Raw genomic sequence first — 23,983 nt, forward strand, 5'->3', positions numbered from 1 at the left:
TCTAAAACCTCCTTGCTCATCCACAATCCTACATTCTGTCTTACCTCTAATTCTTTCAATAATAACCCTACCGTACACTTTTCCTGGTATACTCAGTAAACTAATTCCTCTATAATTTTTACAATCTCGTTTGTCCCACTTCCCTTTAAATAAAGGGACTATACATGCTCTCTGCCAATCTTTAGGTACCCTCCCCTCTTTCATACATTTAGTAAACAAAAATACCAACTGCTCCAACACTATATCCCCCCCTTGCTTTTAACATTTCTGTCATGATCCCGTCAGTTCCAGCTGCTTTATCCCCTTTCATTCTACGTAATGCCTCACGCGCCTCCACCACACTTACATCCTGCTCTTCTTCACTTCTAAAAGATGGTATACCTCCCTGGCCAGTGCATGAAATTACCGCCTCCCTTTCTTTGTCGACATTTAAAAGTTTCTCAAAGTATTCTTGCTATCTACCCAATACCTCCATCTCCCCATCTAACTCTCCTACTCTATTTTTAACTGACAAATCCATTTGTTCCCTATGCTTTCTTAACTTGTTTAACTCACTATAAAAATTTTTCTTATTTTCATTAAAATTTCTAGATAGTGCCTCTCCCACTCTTTCATCTGCTCTCCTTTTGCACTCTCTCACCACTCTCTCCACCTTTCTTTTACTCTCCATATACTCTACTCTTCTTATAACACTTCTGCTTTGTAAAAACCTCTCATAAGCTACCTTTTTCTCTTTTATCACACCCTTTACTTCATCATTCCACCAATCACTCCTCTTTCCTCCTGCCCCCACCCTCCTATAACCACAAACTTCTGCCCCGCATTCTACTACTGCATTTTTAAAACTATTACAACCCTCTTCAACCCCCCCACTACTCATACTTGCACCAGCCCACCTTCCTGCCAATAGTTGCTCATATCTCACCCGAACTTCCTCCTCCCTTAGTTTATACACTTTCACCTCCCTCTTACTTGTTGTTGCCATTTTCCTCTTGTCCCATCTACCTCTTACTCTAACTGTAGCTACAACTAAATAATGATCCGATATATCAATTGCCCCTCTATAAACGTGTACATCCTGAAGTCTACCCATCAACCTTTTATCCACCAATACATAATCTAACAAACTACTTTCATTACATGCTCTATCATACCATGTATATTTATTTATCCTCTTTTTCATAAAATATGTATTACTTATTACCACACCTCTTTCTACACATAGTGCAATTAAATCTCCCCATTTTCATTTACCCCTGGCACCCCAAATTTACCTACTACTCCCTCCACAACATTTTTACCCACTTTAGCATTGAAATCCCCAACCACAAGTACTCTCACACTTGGTTCAAAACTCCCTGCGCATTCACTCAACATTTCCCAAAATCTCTCTCTCTCCTCTACACTTCTCTCATCTCCAGGTGCATACATGCTTACTACTATAACCTACTTTTCACATCCAACCTTTATTTTACTCCACATAACCCTTGAATTAACCCTTTCAGGGTCCAAGGCCCTAATCTGGAGTCACGCACCAGTGTCCAAGAATTTTCAAAAAAAAAATTTGTTATTTTTTCTTATGAAATCGTAGAGAATCTTTTTGTGAAGGTAATAAAACAAAAAGTACGAAATTTGGTGGAAAATTGACAAAATTATGCTCTCGTGAATTTTGATGTGTCAGCGATATTTACGAATCGGCGATTTTGCTGACTTTGACTCCCATTTTAGGCCAATTACATTATTCCAATCAACCAAATTCTTAGCTATTTCACTAGTATTACTTCTATTCTATCGATTGAGGACAAGAAATCGCCAAGTCAACTGTTTCAACTACAAAATAAAGTGATCGGAAATTGTTAATTTGGCCAATTTAACACAAAGTTCAAAATATTCCAATTTCAAAATAGGGTCCAGAATAAACAATGTAGGCATTCCTGGCACTAAACTAACATTTCCTCTGTTCATTAGTTATGTTTTGAGGCTTTACAAATAAATTCCATTTTGATTTTTTATTCACATAATGAATTTTTATTCACACCAAAAAATAAAAGATTTACTGTTATGCAATACTGTAATAATTGTATAAATATCATCACCATATTTGTGAATGTATATTAGACCCACCAGCTGACGTGTATTAGAAGTGTGAGGTCGTTTGTTTACTCTTGAATATCGGCAAAAATTTAACATTTCCGCTACTTTGAGCTCAGTTTCAAGCCATTTCCAGTGCTAAAACCAATCAAAATCATCTCTATTTCTGTAATATGTCTTCCATTCTATCAAATGAGACCAAGAAATCGCAAATACAACTATAAAAAACATACGAAAAAACACTGCAAAGTTGCTGTTTTAATCGAAAAATCATGATTTCAGTTTTTTTCTCTCATTATACACAGCGTGCTGCAGGATTTGTTTTATGTGGTGCACACATACCACATAGATGTATTCTCTCATATCTAGGCCCAAATGTACCACTCACAGTTTATCAGAGTGAGCTGAGCTCATGGCGTAGATCTACGGTTTGGACACTCACCGTAAAGCCGTAGATCTACGGGACGGACCCTGAAAGGGTTAATACATTTATACTCCCTCTTTCCCTGCCATAGCTTATCCTTCAACATTATTGCTACTCCTTCTTTAGCTCTAACTCTATTTGAAATCCCTGACCTAATCCCATTTATTCCTCTCCACTGAAACTCTCCCACCCCCTACAGCTTTGTTTCACTTAAAGCCAAGACATTCAGCTTCTTCTCATTCATAACATCCACAATCATCTCTTTCTTATCATTCGCACAACATCCACGCACATTCAAACAACCCACTTAGAAAATTTTCTTCTTCTTATTCTTTTTAGTAATTACAGGAAAAGGGGTTACTAGGCCATTGTTCCCAGTATTTTAGTTGACTTTTACAACACGCATGGCTTACGGAGGAAAGATTCTTATTCCACTTCCCCATGGATATAAAAGGAAAAGTAATAAGAAACAAGAACTATTAAGATAAAATGAAAGAAAACTCAGATGAGTGTATATAGATAAACGTGTACACATATGTGTAGTGTGACCTAAGTGTAAGTAGAAGTAGCAAGACGTACCTGTAATCTTGCATATTTATGAGACAGACAAAAGACACCAGCAATCCTACCAGCATGTAAAACAATTACAGGCTTTCGTTTTACACTCACTTGGCAGAACGGTAGTACCTCCCTGGGTGGTTGCTGTCTACCAACCTACTACCTACAAAAAATAGCTTGTTTAATTGCATCAAGATGATGAGCAAGGTAATAAATACCTCAAGAAAGCACTTTTCAGATTTGTAAATTCATGTTCTTTACAACTGTTTTATTTTCCTATTGATTTAATTAATGTTTCTACATTAATTTTCCCACCATCATTAACTATTTTTTTTTACTTCAGTGGGTGTTTCTCATCACCAAGTGTTGTAAAAGAAAGTGAATGCTGGGATGCTGGGAAGAATCATATGTAAAAGATAATGAATGAGATACCAACTGGGAGTTGTTGTAGTTGCTCTCTGCCAATGACATGGTTCTTTTGGGAGATTCTAAAGCGAAGTTGCAAAGGTTGCTGGAGGAATTTTGAAGGGAATGCAAAAGGAAGCAAAACGTGAATACTGGAAAGAGAAAAGCGATGAGAATAACAAAATCAAAACAATGAAAGATTGGATATCCACTTGGAGGGAGTGAGGAGGAAGTAAATGTTTTCAGATATTTCGGATTTGACTTAATGGCAGATGGATCTAAGAAAGAAGAGGCACACCAGGTTAAAAAGAAAGAAAAAAAAAAAAAAAAAAAAAGATAAATGGTGCATTGAGGCACCTGAGGAAACAAAGAATGTCATCCAGAAGCAAAATGGGGAATATACCAGAATACAGTGGTACCAACACTGTGATATGTTGTGAATCATAATTCCTACAAGGCTCCAATTTTGAGGAATGTATTTCCATGTTAAGAGAAAGTTTACTGTAGTCAAAGCGTGTAACAATAATTTCTAGAGATGTTAAAGGTATGTTCACATTTTTAGTTATGAACCTTGACAACCAACCTGATATAGATGTTGCCAGTGCATCAGTGGTTCCTTCTGCAGGCGTTCCTGCAGCAGCAGAAGGTGGTCGAGAGGCATCTTGCCCCTCATCTATAAACTTTTTGGGTTTAATCAGTCGTCCGCTCCGACTAATTTGTGGCTCTGCGTCCAATGCCTGCTGGGATCAAAATATTTAGGTAGATATAGGAATTCAATGGAAAATGTAATCCAATAAATTTAGGCTAAACTTAAACTAATTTTCTGCTTTTATCAACAACTGATTAAGTTTTTCTCAGTATAATATTTTATTTCAAGAACTTACCAGCTGGCGAGGCATTTTTGAGATAAAACATGGTAAAGGAAAATGACCTCTCTATATCTAGGTTTTCAATGAGTATATTACATAATAGAAGATTTACATTTTAACTTTTTAAACTATTACAAATCTCCATGGAGAAGTGGAATAGAATTTTTCCTCTGTAAGCCATGCGTGTCGTAAGAGGCGACTAAAATGCTGAAAGCAAGAGGCTTGTAATCCCTTCAGTAGGATATGGCCGGTTTGAGAGAAAAAAAAAAATCAAATCCAAACAAACAGACAAATTTGTTTTTAAAGTGCTTTCAACAAATCAGTTCAGCAGAAAGCAGGAGACTGGGGGGAAGAGAAGATCCAGTATACGAGTGTCAATGGTATTAGTAACTATTGTTATGCTAAAAACTATCTGCGACTAAATATAAAATATTCAGAGCATCCCTATTTAATATATACAATGGAACCTCAGTACTCAAACAGCTCCATACTCGAACAATTTAGTATTCAAACACTTTGTTTGGCAAACAAGTCGCTCGGTAGCCAACTGTTTGCTCGGCACTCAACCAAACAAACACAACATGCCAGAACTTCGCTGTAAATTATTTTGTGTTTCTTCTCATTTTTTGGTGTTTTTTATATTATTTGTATAAATAAGTCACCACGGGGCCTATGAGGGTTAGTGATAACAGCCAACCAAAAAGAAAATTGGCTGGGAAAAATTAGTTCTGTACTCGATTAGCCTTCTGGAACCAATTAAGTTCGAGTGCCGAGGTTCCACTGTACTGGCTCCCTTCCCTTCATGCTTGTGTGTGACTAGTTAACCCCTTGACTGTCGCAACCCCCAATCCTGAGGTGTCTCCTGGTGTCGCAAAATTTAAAAAAAAAAAAAAATTATTTTTTCTTATGAAATGATAGAGAATCTTTTCCCGATTGTAATGATACCAAAAAAAAACGAAATTTGATGGAAAACTGGGGGAATTATGCTCTCGCGAAGTTAGCGACCTCGGCGATATTTACAAATCGGCAATTTCGCCCACTTTGAGCCCTATTTTCGGCTAATTCCGTTGTTTCTGTCGACCCAACTCATAGCTATTTCTTTAGAACTCCATTTTTTCTATCGATTGAGTACAAGAAACTGCCCATTTACCGATTTGAACTACCCAATAATGTGGTCAGAAATTTGCAATTTGGCCAATTTCACAAAAATTAAAAAATATGACAATATCAAAATAAGGTCCAGAATGAACAATGCAGACATTCCCGGCTCTAAAATAACATATTCTTTGTTCATCAGTCATGTCTCCAGGCCCCTCTGATATTACTCTTGCTTTCTATTTTGAATTTTTATTCAAACAAAAAATAGAAGACTTACTATTATGCAGACTACTGCAATAACATAAACCCATTCATGACTGCATATTAGAATGGCTAGTTGGACATTTATTGGACAATGACACCATTTGTTTACTTTTGAACATCGGCAAAAATCAAACATTTCCCCTACTTTGAGCTCCATTTCAAGGTTCTTTTTATAGTAAAATCAATCAAAATCACCACTATTTCTATAATATGTTTTCCGTTCTATCAAATGAGACCAAGAAAACGAGAATACAACCATAAATACTATACGAAAATAGACCACAAATTCGGCATTTTAATTAAAAAAAAAAACGGTCGGAGTTTTTTTTTTCTCATTATGTACTGCGTGCTCCAGGATTTTTTTTATATGGTGCACACTGACCACACAGACCCATTCTCTCACATGTGGGCCTACCAGCTTTCTCCTGCTTGATTTGAAGCCGCTATAATATGAAGCTGCATATTAGAATGGCTAGTTGGACATTTATTGGACAATGACACCATTTGTTTACTTTTGAACATTGGCAAAAATCAAACATTTCCCCTACTTTGAGCTCCATTTCAAGGTTCTTTTTATAGTAAAATCAATCAAAATCACCACTATTTCTATAATATGTTTTCCATTCTATCAAATGAGACCAAGAAAACGAGAATACAACCATAAATACTACACGAAAATAGACCACAAAGTCGGCGTTTTAATTAAAAAAAAACGGTCGGAGTTTTTTTTTTCTCATTATGCACTGCGTGCTCCAGGATTTTTTTTATATGGTGCACACTGACCACACAGACCCATTCTCTCACATGTGGGCCTACCAGCTTTCTCCTGCTTGATTTGAAGCCGCTACAATTTATGAGTAGTAGGTTGGTAGACAGCAACCACCCAGGGAAGTACTACCGTCCTGCCAGATGACTGTGAAACAAAAACCTGTAACTGTTTTGCATGATGGTAGGATTGCTGGTGTCTTTTGTCTGTCTCATAAATATGTAAGATTACAGGTATGTGCTACTTCTACTTACACTTAGGTCACACTACACATACATGTACACGTTTATTTATACACACTCATCTGAGTTCTCTTTGATTTTATCTTAATAGTTCTTGGTCTTATTACTTTTCCTTTTATATCCATGGGGAAATGGAATAAGAATCTTTCCTCCGTAAGCCATGCGAGTTGTAAAAGTCAACTAAAATGCCGGGAACAATAGGCTAGTAACCCCTCTTCCTGTAAAGATTACTAAAAAGAATAAGAAGAAAATTGTCAAAGTGGGAAGTCTGAATGTGCGTGGATGTTGTGCAAATGATAAGAAAGAGATGATTGTGGATGTTATGAATGAAAAGAAGCTGGATGTCCTGGCTTTAAGTGAAACAAAGCTGAAGGGGGTGGGAGAGTTTCAATGGAGAGGAATAAATGGGATTAGGCCAAGGGTTTCAAATAGAGTTAGAGCTAAAGAAGGAGTAGCAATAATGTTGAAGGATAAGCTATGGCAGGAAAAGAGGGACTATAAATGTATTAATTCAAGGATTATGTGGAGTAAAATAAAGATTGGATGTGAAAAGTGGGTTACAGTAAGCGTGTATGCACCTGGAGAAGAAAGAAGTGTAGAGGAGAGAGAGAGAGATTTTGGGAAATGTTGAGTGAATGTGTGTAGAAAGAGATTTGGTAATAAGTAATACATATTTTATGAAAAAGAGGATAAATAAATATACAAGGTATGATGTAGCAGGTAATGAAAGTAGTTTGTTAGATTATGTATTGGTGGATAAAAGGTTGATGGGTAGGCTCCAGGATGTACATGTTTAAAAAGGGGCAACTGATATATCGGATCATTATCTAGTTGTAGCCACAGTTAGAGTAAGAGGTAGATGGGACAATAGGAAAATGGCAACAACAAGTAAGAGGGAGGTGAAAGTGTATAAACTAAGGGAGGAGGAAGTTCGGGGGAGATATAAGCGACTGTTGGCAGAAAGGTGGGCTAGTGCAAAAACCCTGGGGCGTAAGCCGTACTAGTACAGCCAAAACCCTGAAAGGGTTAAGAAACAATTATTGACTGCTGCTATGAAGAAAAAATGGCTCCAGTGGGTACTCAATCATAAGGTATGAACGACAGATGAATGGAGAAAAAGTTATATTTTCAAATGAGGCACATTATGAATTACATGGGTGTAGATCAGTGGTAGTGAGATGGAGTAAGGCAAACTTCTTCAGAATGGACACATTCAACAAGTACCAAAACACCCACCTAAGAATTTTTTGGGTAGTTTTACTGCTAAAGGCCCTGGACAGCCTGTTATTGTTGATGGAACAAAGAAACAGTGACAAATAACAGGCAATCCTGGCAATTCCTTTGTTTCCCCTTGTGGACAGAGACTTTCTTGATGGAGAAGGCATTGTCCAGCAGGATCTTGCTCCATGCCACGCTTCCAGAAAAATGCTCACATTCTTCAAAGAAAGTGGGCTAAGCATTCTAAACTGGCTTGGAAACTCTCCTGACCTCAACCCATTTGAGAATCTATGGTTAATAACCAAATGCAGCATCGTGAAACAGGACTGTTCAACTGTGGACAAACTAACTGCTGCTGTTATAGGGACCTAGTTCCTCGATGAAGAACTTGCCAAAATGTGTTCAACATTGGTTGATTCTATGTCAAAGTGTGCAGAAATGCTTATAAAAGCAAAGGGCAGTTATATCTCTTATTAAATCAATTATCTGTCATATCACTGTTGTGTATTTTTCAAATAAACATTAATTTTCCAAATAAATGTCTTATTTCATCACTGTCCCAATTAATGTGCACATTACTGTATTTGGTAGGGTGTGCAAAAGAAGAAAATTAAAGGTGAATACAGGAAAGAGTAAGGTTATGAGGATAACAAAAAGATTAGGTGATGAAAGATTGAATATCAGATTGGAGGGAGAGAGTATGGAGGAGGTGAACGTATTCAGATATTTGGGAGTGGACGTGTCAGCGGATGGGTCTATGAAAGATGAGGTGAATCATAGAATTGATGAGGGAAAAAGAGTGAGTGGTGCACTTAGGAGTCTGTGGAGACAAAGAACTTTGTCCTTGGAGGCAAAGAGGGGAATGTATGAGAGTATAGTTTTACCAACGCTCTTATATGGGTGTGAAGCGTGGGTGATGAATGTTGCAGCGAGGAGAAGGCTGGAGGCAGTGGAGATGTCATGTCTGAGGGCAATGTGTGGTGTGAATATAATGCAGAGAATTCGTAGTTTGGAAGTTAGGAGGAGGTGCGGGATTACCAAAACTGTTGTCCAGAGGGCTGAGGAAGGGTTGTTGAGGTGGTTCGGACATGTAGAGAGAATGGAGCGAAACAGAATGACTTCAAGAGTGTATCAGTCTGTAGTGGAAGGAAGGCGGGGTAGGGGTCGGCCTAGGAAGGGTTGGAGGGAGGGGGTAAAGGAGGTTTTGTGTGCGAGGGGCTTGGACTTCCAGCAGGCATGCGTGAGCGTGTTTGATAGGAGTGAATGGAGACAAATGGTTTTTAATACTTGACGTGCTGTTGGAGTGTGAGCAAAGTAACATTTATGAAGGGATTCAGGGAAACCGGCAGGCCGGACTTGAGTCCTGGAGATGGGAAGTACAGTGCCTGCACTCTGAAGGAGGGGTGTTAATGTTGCAGTTTAAAAACTGTAGTGTAAAGCACCCTTCTGGCAAGACAGTGATGGAGTGAATGATGGTGAAAGTTTTTCTTTTTCGGGCCACCCTGCCTTGGTGGGAATCGGCCAGTGTGATAATAAAAAAATATTACTGTATCAAAAATAAGTACCAGTGAGACAACCAAAAAATTAAATCTATTTGATCATTAGCTAAAAATAAGATTGTTGTACTAGTTTCACCAAAAATAAAAAAAGATGTATTTTCTTTCTAACCTGCTTTTGAAGATGAATTTTCTAGCATCCTCAAGACCTCCCTCACTTAGTAAACCTACCTGTTTTGGAGTGTCCTTTGGAGTGTCTTTTTGTAGTAGGCGAGTCTGCCTTGGTGTGTCCTTGGGTGTTTTCTTTCCATCCCCTGGAGCAACTTTCTTTGCTGGAGTCTCGGTGGTTCCGTCCGAGTCCTGCCTCTTCCTTTTTCTGCCAACTTTCTTCCCTAGAAATTGCACCAAGTAAGTAGAATATGCAAAACAATTCATCAAAAATAAACTACCATATCAAATTTCAATATAGCTAATGCACATTACTTTCATTAAAGTGTGTTGGTAGTAGGTTGGTAGACAGCAACTGCCCAGGGGGGTACTACCGTCCTGCCAAGTGAGTGTGAAACGGAGGCCTGTAATTGTTTTACATGATGGTAGGATTGCTGGCGCCTTTTTTCTTTCTCATAAACATGCAAGATTTCAGGTACATCTTGCTACTTCTATTACACTTAGGGCACACTACACATTCATGAACAAGTATATATACATACATACCCCTCTGGGTTTTCGTCTATTTTCTTGCTAGTTCTTGTTCTTGTTATTGTTTACTTCCGCTTATCTCCATGGGGAAGTGAAACAGAATTCTTCCTCCGCAAGCCATGTTTGTCGTAAGAGGCAACTAAAATGCCAGGAGTAAGGGGCTAGTGACTCCTCCTTTCTCCTATATGTATTATTAAATTTAAAAGGAAAAAGCTTAGTTTTTTCTTTTGGGCCACCCTGCCTAGACGGGATACGGCCAGTTTATTAAAAGATGTTGGAAGCGAGCCAAGTATAGCAATGGCAACTCAATTATCCCTCATTAAACATAGGAGTTTTTCCTTAATTCTCAAAGTTAACACAGCCTCTCCTCACTTAACACTGAGTTCCGTTCCTAAGACCACGTCAGTAAACGAATTCGTCGCTAAGTGAGGAGCATACTATAATAGTAGTGGGTTTGTGTCAACCATCCTTGATATTATTTTAATGTCATCTTTGCACTATTTATAACATTTCTGGTATATTTTTAAATGTTTATACAGTAGTCTACTGTATATTGTAATAAACAGAATAGAGGAAATCAGCTCTAATATACATTATTTAGGTATGCATACTAGTCAGAGAGCCCACTGTAAGGCCGAGTCGTCGGTAAATGAGTACGCCGCTAAGTGAGGAGAGGCTGTATATGACTTAGTAACAAAGCAAGAACAACTATATAAGAAATACAGTAATACCTCGATTTAACAGAGACCTCTCCTTAACAACTTTCAGAAACAATGGACAAAATAGGCTGGGTACAGAAGTACCCATGTTTGTTACTTCATGAAGTGACCTGAAGACAGTGATTAAGCTTATTATTGCCTACGCCTTCGGAAGTAGACAGGTGTGGTTCACTCTCCGTTTTTCCTGGATTTTATCAGGAGTATCTTCACTATGTTATAATATAAAGTACACTGGGATAGTGGGCTAGAATTCTTGCCTTGTATACCACACATGTTATAAAAGATGACTAAAATGCCAGGAACAAGAGTGATGCAACCCATTTTGTGTTCAATTACTATAAAGAAGTAAATTTTGAAACAGGTGTATGATTGTGCATTGGTGTAGTATAGATAAGAATCAATTGTTAATGCTTTAAATATAAGCAAGAAGATGGATGTCCTAATACTAAATGATATTTATATTATATTAACACATCGGACATCTCCCACGAAGGCAGGGCAGCCCAAAAAGGAAAAACTTTCATCATCATTCACTCCATCACTGTCTTGCCAGAGGCACACTTACACTTAATACTAAATGAAACAAAGTTACAACGGGAGGAACAATGCTAATTGGGGAGTAGAGGTAATATTAAATTATCAACTGCATAAAGAAAAGAGGGATTAAAAAAAGTATATTTTCAAGAAGCTGGATGTCCTGGCTTTAAGTGAAACAAAGCTGAAGGGGGTGGGAGAGTTTCAGTTCGGGAGAAATAAATGGGATTAGGTCAGGGGTTTCAAACAGAGTTAGAGCTAAAGGAAGAGTAGCAATAATGTTGAAGGATAAGTTATGGCAGGAAAAGAAGGAATATAAATGTATAAATTCAAAGAGTATGTGAAAAGTAGGTTATAGTAAGCGTTTATACACTTGGAGAAATGAGAAGTGTAGAGGAGAGAGAGAGATTTTGGGAAATGTTGAGTACGTGGGGAGTTTTGAACCCAGTGAGAGTGCTTGTGGTTGGGGATCTCAGTGTTAAAGTGGATAAAAATGTTGTGGAGGGAGTAGCTGGTAAATTTGGGGTGCCAGGGGTAAATGAAAATGGGAAGTCTTTAATTGAGCTGTGTGTAGAAAGAGGTTTGGTAATAAGTAATACATATTTTATGAAAAAGATGATAAGTATACAGTAGGGCCCCGCTTTTCAGCATTTCGCCTTACGGCGTTCCTCTAATACAGTACTCTCAAATTATGACCAAAACTTTCTATATGGCAAGTGGTCTTTCGAATACGGCACGTGCCACCCGGTTTGTTTACATTCTCCATAAGCACATCTCTCTATACTGTAATAAATAATAATCACTCTTGGGCACATTAACCCTTAACCCTTTCAGGGTCCGTCCCGTAGATCTACGGCTTTACGTTCAGGGTCCAAACCGTAGATCTACGCCATGAGCTCAGCTCACTCTGATAAACTGTGAGTGGTACATTTGGGCCTAGATATGAGAGAATACATCTATGTGGTATGTGTGCACCACATAAAACAGATCCTGCAGCACACTGTGTATAATGAGAGAAAAAAAATGAAATCATGATTTTTCGATTAAAACAGCAACTTTGCAGTGTTTTTTCGTATGTTTTTTATAGTTGTATTTGCGATTTCTTGGTCTCATTTGATAGAATGGAAGACATATTACAGAAATAGAGATGATTTTGATTGGTTTTAGCACTGGAAATGGCTTGAAACTGAGCTCAAAGTAGCAGAAATGTTAAATTTTTGCCGATATTCAAGAGTAAACAAACGACCTCACACGTCTAATACACGTCAGCTGGTGGGTCTAATATACATTCACAAATATGGTGATGATATTTATACAATTATTACAGTATTGCATAACAGTAAATCTTCTATTTTTTGGTGTGAATAAAAATTCATTATGTGAATAAAAAATCAAAATGGAATTTATTTGTAAAGCCTCAAAACATAACTAATGAACAGAGGAAATGTTAGTTTAGTGCCAGGAATGCCTACATTGTTCATTCTGGACCCTATTTTGAAATTGGAATACAGTGGACCCCCGCATAACGGACGCCTTGCATAGCGGACAATCCGCATAGCGGACGCTTTGTTCGCTAAAATTTTGCCCCGCATAGCGCCCAAAAACCCGCTCAGCGGCCTTCGTCCGAGACGCGTCCAATGTGCGGCCTGAGCCAGCCTCATATGTTCCGCCGGTGGCATTGTTTACCAGCCAGCCTCCGCGGTAACATTCAAGCATACAATCGGAATATTTCGTATTATTACAGTGTTTTCGGTGCTGTTTCTGGAAAATAAGTGACCATGGGCCCCAAGAAAGCTTCTAGTTCCAACCCTACAGCAATAAGGGTTAGAATTCCTATAGAAATGAAGAAAGAGATCATTGATAAGTATGAAAGTGGAGTGCGTATCACCGACCTGGTCAGGTTGTACAAGAAACCCAAATCAACCATCTCTTCTATTGTGGGCAAGAAAACGGCAATCAAGGAAGCTGTTCTTGCCAAAGGTTTAACTGTGTTTTCGAAACAAAGATCGCAAGTGATGGAAGATGTTGAGAGACTCTTATTGGTGTGGATAAATGAAAAACAGCTAGCAGGAGATAGCGTCTCTCAAGCGATCATATGTGAAAAGGCTAGGAAGTTGCATGAGGATTTAATTAAAAAAAGGCCTGCAACTAGTGATGATGTGAGTGAATTTAAGGCCAGCAAAGGTTGGTTTGAGAGATTTAAGAAGCGTAGTGGCATACATAGTGTGATACGGCATGGTGAGGCTGCCAGTTCGGACCACAAAGCGGCTGAAAAATATGTGCAGGAATTCAAGGAGTACATAGAAACTGAAGGACTGAAACCTGAACAAGTGTTTAATTGTGATGAAACAGGCCTGTTCTGGAAGAAAATGCCAAGCAGGACCTACATTACTCAGGAGGAAAAGGCACTCCCAGGACATAAGCCTATGAAAGACAGGCTTACTTTGTTGATGTGTGCCAATGCTAGTGGTGATTGCAAAGTTAAGCCTTTATTAGTGTATCACTCTGAAACTCCCAGAGCGTTCAGGCAAAAGAATGTCCTCAAGGATAATTTGTGTGTGCTGTGGAGGGCAAACAGTAAGGCATGGGTCACTAGGGAATTTTTCTATAACTGGTTACACCATGCATTTGCCCCCAATGTGAAAGATTACCTAACTGAAAAGAAATTAGAACTTAAGTGCCTCCTGGTGTTAGACAATGCCCCTGGTCATCCTACAGACGTGGCAGAGCGACTTTATGGGGACATGAGCTTCATTAAGGTGAAGTTTTTGCCTCCTAATACCACTCCTCTCCTGCAGCCCATGGACCAGCAGGTCATTTCCAACTTCAAGAAACTGTACACAAAAGCTCTGTTTCAAAAGTGCTTTGAAGTGACCACAGACACTCGATTGACTCTAAAAGAGTTTTGGAAGGATCACTTTAATATCCTCAATTGTGTAAACCTTATAGGTAAGGCTTGGGAGGGAGTGACTAAGAGAACCTTGAACTCTGCTTGGAAGAAACTGTGGCCAGAATGTGTAGACAAAAGGGATTTTGAAGGGTTTGAGGCTAACCCTGAGAGGAGTATACCAGTTGAGGAATCAATTGTGGCATTGGGGAAGTCCTTGGGGTTGGAGGTTAGTGGGGATGATGTGGAAGAGTTGGTGGAGGAGGACAATGAAGAACTAACCACTGATGAGCTGATAGATCAACTTCAAGAGCAAGAGGCCAGACCTGGGGAAACTGGTTCAAAGGAGGGAAGAGAGAAATTGAAGGAATTGCCTACTTCAAAGATTAAGGAAATGTGTGCAAAATGGCTTGAAGTGCAAACCTTTTTTGATGAAAATCACCCTCACACAGCTATTGCAAGCCGTGCTGGTGACTGTTACAATGACAATGTTGTGAACCACTTTAGACAAATCATAAAGGAACGAGAGGTACAGGCCACTATGGACAGATATGTTGTGCGAAAGAAGTCCAGTGACTCTGAAGCTGGTCCTAGTGGCATTAAAAGAAGAAGGGAAGTAACCCCAGAAAAGGACTTGCCTCCTCAAGTCTTAATGGAAGGGGATTCCCCTTCTAAACACTAACACTCTCTCTCCCCTCCTCCCATCCCATCAATCATCACCAGATCTTCAATAAAAGTAAGTGTCATGTAATTGTGCATGCCTTTTTCAGTTTGTGTGTACTAAAATTAACATTTTTTTGTGGTAAAAAAAATTTTTTTTCATACTTTTGGGTGTCTTGCACGGATTAATTTTATTTCCATTATTTCTTATGGGGAAAATTCATTCACATAGCGAACATTTCGCATAACAGCCAGCCCTCTTGCACGGATTAAGGTCGCTATGCAGGGGTCCACTGTATTTTGAACTTTGTGTTAAATTGGCCAAATTAACAATTTCCGATCACTTTATTTTGTAGTTGAAACAGTTGACTTGGCGATTTCTTGTGCTCAATCAATAGAATAGAAGTAATACTAGTGAAATAGCTAAGAATTTGGTTGATTGGAATAATGTAATTGGCCTAAAATGGGAGTCAAAGTCAGCAAAATCGCCGATTCGTAAATATCGCTGACACATCAAAATTCGCGAGAGCATAATTTCGTCAATTTTCCACCAAATTTCGTACTTTTTGTTTTATTACCTTCACAAAAAGATTCTCTACGATTTCATAAGAAAAAATAACAATTTTTTTTTTTAAATTCTTGGACACTGGTGCGTGACTCCAGATTTGGGCCTTGGATCCTGAAAGGGTTAAATGGTCCAAATGTATATATACGTTCACCCGCGCAGCGCCCCGAATATTTTGAGAATTCTTTTTTTTTTATAGGAAAAAAGAGCATGTGGTACCCAGGCATTCCCAATTTTTTTCATATGGCACACACTGAGTGTGCACACCCATTCTCTCATGTCTAGGCAACTCAGGCCTATCGTGCCAATGTTGAATGAATGACAAGTGAAATGTATGCATATATTTGGGGCGCTACGCGAGAGAACGTACATATACGTTTCGACCGTTTAAGGGTTAAATGTCTAATTTTACATCAATATAGATACTTTCATTAATCCATTTATGATATTTTCTTCAAAATTATATAAAAAACACATTACACAGCATATAAACATGCTGTTTATATGCTATGGAGGTGCGGTTGCTGGGCGGAGGGAAAACATTACGTAATACTGTACTAATAATAATCACTCTTGGGCACATTAAATGTCTTATTTTACGTTAATATAGACAATTTCATTAATCCATCTATAATATTTTCTTCAAAATTATATAAGAAAGACGTTACATAGCATATAAACATGCTGTTTATATGCTATGGAGGTGTGGTTGCCGGGTGGAGAGAAAACATTACGTAATACAGTGGAACCTCTACTTGCGAGTTTAATCCGTTCCATGATCTTGCTCGCAACTGGATTTGCTCGTTTTCAGAGTCAATTTTCCTCATTTAAATTAATTGAAATGCATTTAATCCGTTCCAGTGGAATTCTGTGCTTCAATAATTTCGCTAATATCAACTCTAAGGCTTATTTATCTATCACAGTTCATCTAATATGACATAATAAACAATATAAATAACATAGAAACCTGACATATACTCTAGAATGAATAAAATATGTCATTATATATGTGTCGGCGGCGGCAGCTGACGAGTGTTTGTCTGGAGACAGGACAAAATATTTCTTGAATGTTTCGCTATCATCAACTCTACGGCTTATTTATCTATCACATTTCATCTAATATGACATAACAAACAATGTAAATAATGTAGAAAGCTGATATATACTCTAGAATGAATAAAATATGCCATTATGTAGCAGGTGGAGGCGGCCACAACCGCTCCCCCTATGTTGTGGTAAACACTGCCATCTAGTGACGGCCTTTTGAAGCCGTCTATTATTATAATTATGTAGTACATTATTATATGTATTCTTATTAATGTTTTATGTTATTATTCTTATTGTATTATATTATTTTTATTGTATTATATTATTATTCTTATTGTTTTATATTATTATTCTTATTGTATTATATTATAATACGGACTATTATTATTATTATTATTATACATATACATATTATTATTATTGGTGGAATGATGATGTAAAGAGAGTAGTAAGGGAGAAAAAGTTAGCATATGAGAAGTTTTTACAAAGTAGAAGTGATGCAAGGAGGGAAGAGTATATGGAGAAAAAGAGACAAGTTAAGAGAGTGGTGAAGCAATGTAAAAAGAGAGCAAATGAGAGAGTGGGTGAGATGTTATCAACAAATTTTGTTGAAAATAAGAAAAAGTTTTGGAGTGAGATTAACAAGTTAAGAAAGCCTAGAGAACAAATGGATTTGTCAGTTAAAAATAGGAGAGGAGAGTTATTAAATGGAGAGTTAGAGGTATTGGGAAGATGGAAGGAATATTTTGAGGAATTGTTAAATGTTGATGAAGATAGGGAAGCTGTGATTTCGTGTATAGGGCAAGGAGGAATAACATCTTGTAGGAGTGAGGAAGAGCCAGTTGTGAGTGTGGGGGAAGTTCGTGAGGCAGTAGGCAAAATGAAAGGGGGTAAGGCAGCCGGGATTGATGGGATAAAGATAGAAATGTTAAAAGCAGGTGGGGATATAGTTTTGGAGTGGTTGGTGCAATTATTTAATAAATGTATGGAAGAGGGTAAGGTACCTAGGGATTGGCAGAGAGCATGCATAGTTCCTTTGTATAAAGGCAAAGGGGATAAAAGAGAGTGCAAAAATTATAGGGGGATAAGTCTGTTGAGTGTACCTGGTAAAGTGTATGGTAGAGTTATAATTGAAAGAATTAAGAGTAAGACGGAGAATAGGATAGCAGATGAACAAGGAGGCTTTAGGAAAGGTAGGGGGTGTGTGGACCAGGTGTTTACAGTGAAACATATAAGTGAACAGTATTTAGATAAGGCTAAAGAGGTCTTTGTGGCATTTATGGATTTGGAAAAGGCATATGACAGGGTGGATAGGGGGGCAATGTGGCAGATGTTGCAAGTGTATGGTGTAGGAGGTAGGTTACTGAAAGCAGTGAAGAGTTTTTACGAGGATAGTGAGGCTCAAGTTAGAGTATGTAGGAAAGAAGGAAATTTTTTCCCAGTAAAGGTAGGCCTTAGACAAGGATGTGTGATGTCACCGTGGTTGTTTAATATATTTATAGATGGGGTTGTAAGAGAAGTAAATGCGAGGGTCTTGGCAAGAGGCGTGGAGTTAAAAGACAAAGAATCACACACAAAGTGGGAGTTGTCACAGCTGCTCTTTGCTGATGACACTGTGCTCTTGGGAGATTCTGAAGAGAAGTTGCAGAGATTGGTGGATGAATTTGGTAGGGTGTGCAAAAGAAGAAAATTAAAGGTGAATACAGGAAAGAGTAAGGTTATGAGGATAACAAAAAGATTAGGTGATGAAAGATTGAATATCAGATTGGAGGGAGAGAGTATGGAGGAGGTGAATGTATTCAGATATTTGGGAGTGGACGTGTCAGCGGATGGGTCTATGAAAGATGAGGTGAATCATAGAATTGATGAGGGAAAAAGAGTGAGTGGTGCACTTAGGAGTCTGTGGAGACAAAGAACTTTGTCCTTGGAGGCAAAGAGGGGAATGTATGAGAGTATAGTTTTACCAACGCTCTTATATGGGTGTGAAGCGTGGGTGATGAATGTTGCAGCGAGGAGAAGGCTGGAGGCAGTGGAGATGTCATGTCTGAGGGCAATGTGTGGTGTGAATATAATGCAGAGAATTCGTAGTTTGGAAGTTAGGAGGAGGTGCGGGATTACCAAAACTGTTGTCCAGAGGGCTGAGGAAGGGTTGTTGAGGTGGTTCGGACATGTAGAGAGAATGGAGCGAAACAGAATGACTTCAAGAGTGTATCAGTCTGTAGTGGAAGGAAGGCGGGGTAGGGGTCGGCCTAGGAAGGGTTGGAGGGAGGGGGTAAAGGAGGTTTTGTGTGCGAGGGGCTTGGACTTCCAGCAGGCATGCGTGAGCGTGTTTGATAGGAGTGAATGGAGACAAATGGTTTTTAATACTTGACGTGCTGTTGGAGTGTGAGCAAAGTAACATTTATGAAGGGATTCAGGGAAACCGGCAGGCCGGACTTGAGTCCTGGAGATGGGAAGTACAGTGCCTGCACTCTGAAGGAGGGGTGTTAATGTTGCAGTTTAAAAACTGTAGTGTAAAGCACCCTTCTGGCAAGACAGTGATGGAGTGAATGATGGTGAAAGTTTTTCTTTTTCGGGCCACCCTGCCTTGGTGGGAATCGGCCGGTGTGATAATAATAAATAAAATAAATATTTAAGGTAGTAGGTTGGTAGACAGCAACCACCCAGGGAGGTACTACCGTCCTGCCAAGTGAGTGTAAAATGAAAGCCTGTAATTGTTTTACATGATGGTAGGATTGCTGGTGTCTTTTGTCTGTCTCATAAATATGCAAGATAACAGGCATGTCTTGCTACTTCTACTTACACTTAGGTCACACTACACATACACGTTTATTTATACACACTCATCTGAGTTTTCTTTGATTTTATCTTAATAGTTCTTGGTCTTATTACTTTTCCTTTTATATCCATGGGGAAGTGGAATAAGAATCTTTCCTCCGTAAGCCATGTGAGTTGTAAAAGTCAACTAAAATGCCGGGAACAATGGACTAGTAACCCCTTTTCCTGTAATGATTACTAAAAAGAATAAGAAGAAAATTGTCAAAGTGGGAAGTCTGAATGTGTGTGGATGTTGTGCAAATGATAAGAAAGAGACGATTGTGGATGTTATGAATGAGAAGAAACTGGATGTCCTGGCTTTAAGTGAAACAAAGCTGAAGGGGGTGGGAGAGTTTCAATGGAGAGGAATAAATGGGATTAGGTCAGGGGTTTCAAATAGAGTTAGAGCTAAAGAAGGAGTAGCAATAATGTTGAAGGATAAGCTATGGCAGGAAAAGAGGGACTACAAATGTATAAATTCAAGGATTATGTGGAGTAAAATAAAGATTGGATGTGAAAAGTGGGTTATAGTAAGCGTGTACGCACCTGGAGAAGAGAGAATTGTAGAGGAGAGAGAGAGATTCTGGGAAATGTTGAGTGAATGCATGGGGAGTTTTGAATCAAGTGTGAGAGCAATGGTGGTTGGGGATTTAAATGCTAAAGTGGGTAAAAATGTTATGGAGGGAGTAGTAGGTAAATTTGGGATGCCAGGGGTAAATGTAAATGGGGAGCCTTTAATTGAGCTATGTGTAGAAAGAAATTTGGTAACAAGTAATACATATTTTATGAAAAAGAGGATAAATAAATATACAAGGTATGATGTAGCACGTAATGAAAGTACACGTAGTTTGTTAGATTATGTATTGGTGGATAAAAGGTTGATGGGTAGGCTCCAGGATGTACATGTTTATAGAGGAGCAACTGATATATCGGATCATTATTTAGTTGTAGCTACAGTTAGAGTAAGAGGTAGATGGGAAAAGAGGAAGGTGGCAACAACAAGTAAGAGGGAGGTGAAAGTGTATAAACTAAGGGAGGAGGAAGTTCGGGCGAGATATAAGCGACTATTGGCAGAAAGGTGGGCTAGTGCAAAGATGAGTAGTGGGGGGGTTGAAGAGGGTTGGAATAGTTTTAAAAATGCAGTATTAGAATGTGGGGCAGAAGTTTGTGGTTATAGGAGGGTGGGGGCAGGAGGAAAGAGGAGTGATTGGTGGAATGATGAAGTAAAGGGTGTGATAAAAGAGAAAAAGGTAGCTTACGAGAGGTTTTTACAAAGCAGAAGTGTTATAAGAAGAGCAGAGTATATGGAGAGTAAAAGAAAGGTGAAGAGAGTGGTGAGAGAGTGCAAAAGGAGAGCAGATGAAAGAGTGGGAGAGGCACTGTCAAGAAATTTTAATGAAAATAAGAAAAAATTTTGGAGTGAGTTAAACAAGTTAAGAAAGCCTAGGGAAAGTATGGATTTGTCAGTTAAAAACAGAGTAGGGGAGTTAGTAGATGGGGAGAGGGAGGTATTAGGTAGATGGCGAGAATATTTTGAGGAACTTTTAAATGTTGAGAAAGAAAGGGAAGCGGTAATTTCATGCACTGGCCAGGGAGGTATACCATCTTTTAGGAGTGAAGAAGAGCAGAATGTAAGTGTGGTGGACATACATGAGGCATTACGTAGAATGAAAGGGGGTAAAGTGGCTGGAACTGATGGGATCATGTCAGAAATGTTAAAAGCAAGGGGGGATATAGTGTTGGAGTGGTTGGTACTTTTGTTTAATAAATGTATGAAAGAGGGGAAGGTACCTAGGGATTGGCAGAGAGCATGTATAGTCCCTTTATATAAAGGGAAAGGGGACAAAAGAGATTGTAAAAATTATAGAGGAATAAGTTTACTGAGTATACCAGGAAAAGTATACGGTAGGATTATAATTGAAAGAATTAGAGGTAAGACAGAATGTAGGATTGCGGATGAGCAGGGAGGCTTCAGAGTGGGTAGGGGATGTGTAGATCAAGTGTTTACATTGAAGCATATATGTGAACAGTATTTAGATAAAGGTAGGGAAGTTTTTATTGCATTTATGGATTTAGAAAAGGCATATGATAGAGTGGATAGAGGAGCAATGTGGCAGATGTTGCAAGTATATGGAATAGGTGGTAAGTTACTAAATGCTGTAAAGAGCTTTTATGAGGATAGTGAGGCTCAGGTTAGGGTGTGTAGAAGAGAGGGAGAATACTTCCCGGTAAAAGCAGGTCTTAGACAGGGATGTGTAATGTCACCATGGTTGTTTAATATATTTATAGATGGGGTTGTAAAAGAAGTAAATGCTAGGGTGTTTGGGAGAGGGGTGGGATTAAATTATGGGGAATCAAATTCAAAATGGGAATTGACAGTTACTTTTTGCTGATGATACTGTGCTTATGGGAGATTCTAAAGAAAAATTGCAAAGGTTAGTGGATGAGTTTGAGAATGTGTGTAAAGGTAGAAAGTTGAAAGTGAACATAGAAAAGAGTAAGGTGATGAGGGTATCAAATGATTAAGATAAAGAAAAATTGGATATCAAATTGGGGAGGAGGAGTATGGAAGAAGTGAATATTTTCAGATACTTGGGAGTTGACGTGTCGGCGGATGGATTTATGAAGGATGAGGTTAATCATAGAATTGATGAGGGAAAAAAGGTGAGTGGTGCGTTGAGGTATATGTGGAGTCAAAAAACGTTATCTATGGAGGCAAAGAAGGGAATGTATGAAAGTATAGTAGTACCAACACTCTTGTATGGATGTGAAGCTTGGGTGGTAAATGCAGCGGCGAGGAGATGGTTGGAGGCAGTGGAGATGTCCTATCTAAGGGCAATGTGTGGTGTAAATATTATGCAGAAAATTCGGAGTGTGGAAATTAGGAGAAGGTGCGGAGTTAATAAAAGCTTTAGTCAGAGGGCAGAAGAGGGGTTGTTGAGGTGGTTTGGTCATTTAGAGAGAATGGATCAAAGTAGAATGACATGGAAAGCATATAAGTCTATAGGGGAAGGAAGGAGGGGTAGGGGTCGTCCTCGAAAGGGTTGGAAAGAGCGGGTAAAGGAGGTTTTGTGGGCTAGGGGCCTGGACTTCCAGCAAGTGTGCATGAGCATGTTAGATAGGAGTGAATGGAGGCAAATGATACTTGGGACCTGACGATCTGTTGGAGTGTGAGCAGGGTAATATTTAGTGAAGGGATTCAGGGAAACCGGTTATGTTCATATAGTCGGACTTGAGTCCTGGAAATGGGAAGTACAATGCCTGCACTTTAAAGGAGGGGTTTGGGATATTGGCAGTTTGGAGGGATATGTTGTGTATCTTTATACGTATATGCTTCTAAGCTGTTGTATTCTGAGCACCTCTGCAAAAGCAGTGATAATGTGTGAGTGTGGTGAAAGTGTTGAATGATGATGAAAGTATTTTCTTTTTGGGGATTTTCTTTCTTTTTTGGGTCACCCTGCCTCGGTGGGAGACGGCCAACTTGTTGAAAAAAAAAAAAAAATTATTATTATTACAAAATAAATAATTTGCAATTCTTATTCACACAAAAAATCTAAGATTTACTGTTTTCTGTAATATATATTCCATTCTATCAAATGAGACCAAGAAAACGAGAATACAACCATAAAAACCATACGAAAATACCACTGAGGGGTGGCTAATTGCTGAGAAGTGAACTCCATTATTTACGCTTAGATTTCTTTCATTTTTGATATACGTTAAGAAGCATCTTTCCAGCATACATTGCCCAAGTTTCAATAAGATAGTCCAACAAACAAATGAGATACAATTCCCGAGATCAAGAGCAATAGCCCCTCACCAGTGTCAAGGAACCTGCTTTGAGGTCTGCTCGCTAATGGAAATTTTGCTCACGTATGGAAACAAAAAATCGACCCATCGACTGCTCGTATTTGGAAAAACTCGCATGTGGACGCCCTCGCAAGTAGAGGTTCCACTGAACTAATAATAATCACTCTTGGGCACATTAAATGTCTTATTTTACATTAATATAGACATTTTCATTAATCCATCTATGATATTTTCTTCAAAATTATATAAGAAACACATTACATAGCATATAAACATTTTATGTTTATATACTATGGAGGTGCAGTAGCCAGGCAGAGGGAAAATATTACATCACTCCCCTTAATACACAAAGCTTTTGTTTACAATTCTTGGTATGAATAATTCATTACTTGTCCCTTTGTTTATGATGGCATCTAAAGGTAGTTGTTAGAAACGATTAAACTCAGTGAACATGGTATGTCGATGGTAATATGGCTCTGGGCCACATTAAATATCGTGTAGCTATGTAGGTAGGTGTAGTTATGTAGGTAGGTGTAGCTATGTAGGTAGGTGTAGCTATGTAGGTAGGTGTAGCTATGTAGCTCAGGCAGACTACATCCCTACATTATTATTATAACTGACAATCATACATATGTGTACCTGTACCTAAGTATGCCTTCACCCAGGGCGGCATTTCTTCTAAAAATGGTGTTACATGAGAATGGGAGTGTTTCTCTTTATTTATTCTACTGTATCAACGTGAAGACAACTTGTACACAATGTAAAGTGACGGAAATCAGATGTATTCGCCTGGTTTGTTTACATTACGTGTGGG

General features: G+C 38.7%; 1 protein-coding gene across 5 annotated transcripts in view; it reads right to left on the reverse strand.

The window, feature by feature from the left end:
- Window positions 1–23,983, reverse strand: part of LOC128684457 (hepatoma-derived growth factor-related protein 2) — an 82,481-nt gene that overhangs the window by 35,461 nt on the left and 23,037 nt on the right. For 4 of the 5 annotated variants that reach the window (XM_053770632.2, XM_053770631.2, XM_053770630.2 and 1 more), the window contains exons 5-6: window positions 9,663–9,823; window positions 4,062–4,218 (exon numbers count right to left, since the gene is read on the reverse strand). In XM_053770632.2, the coding sequence (XP_053626607.2) occupies window positions 4,062–4,218; window positions 9,663–9,823 (318 nt within the window). The remainder of the gene's footprint in view (window positions 1–4,061; window positions 4,219–9,662; window positions 9,824–23,983) is intronic. The other variant, XM_053770629.2, reaches the window with a different exon arrangement.

This window comes from Cherax quadricarinatus, chromosome 4 (genome assembly GCF_038502225.1).
Source record: "Cherax quadricarinatus isolate ZL_2023a chromosome 4, ASM3850222v1, whole genome shotgun sequence".
Lineage (NCBI taxonomy): Eukaryota > Metazoa > Arthropoda > Malacostraca > Decapoda > Parastacidae > Cherax > Cherax quadricarinatus.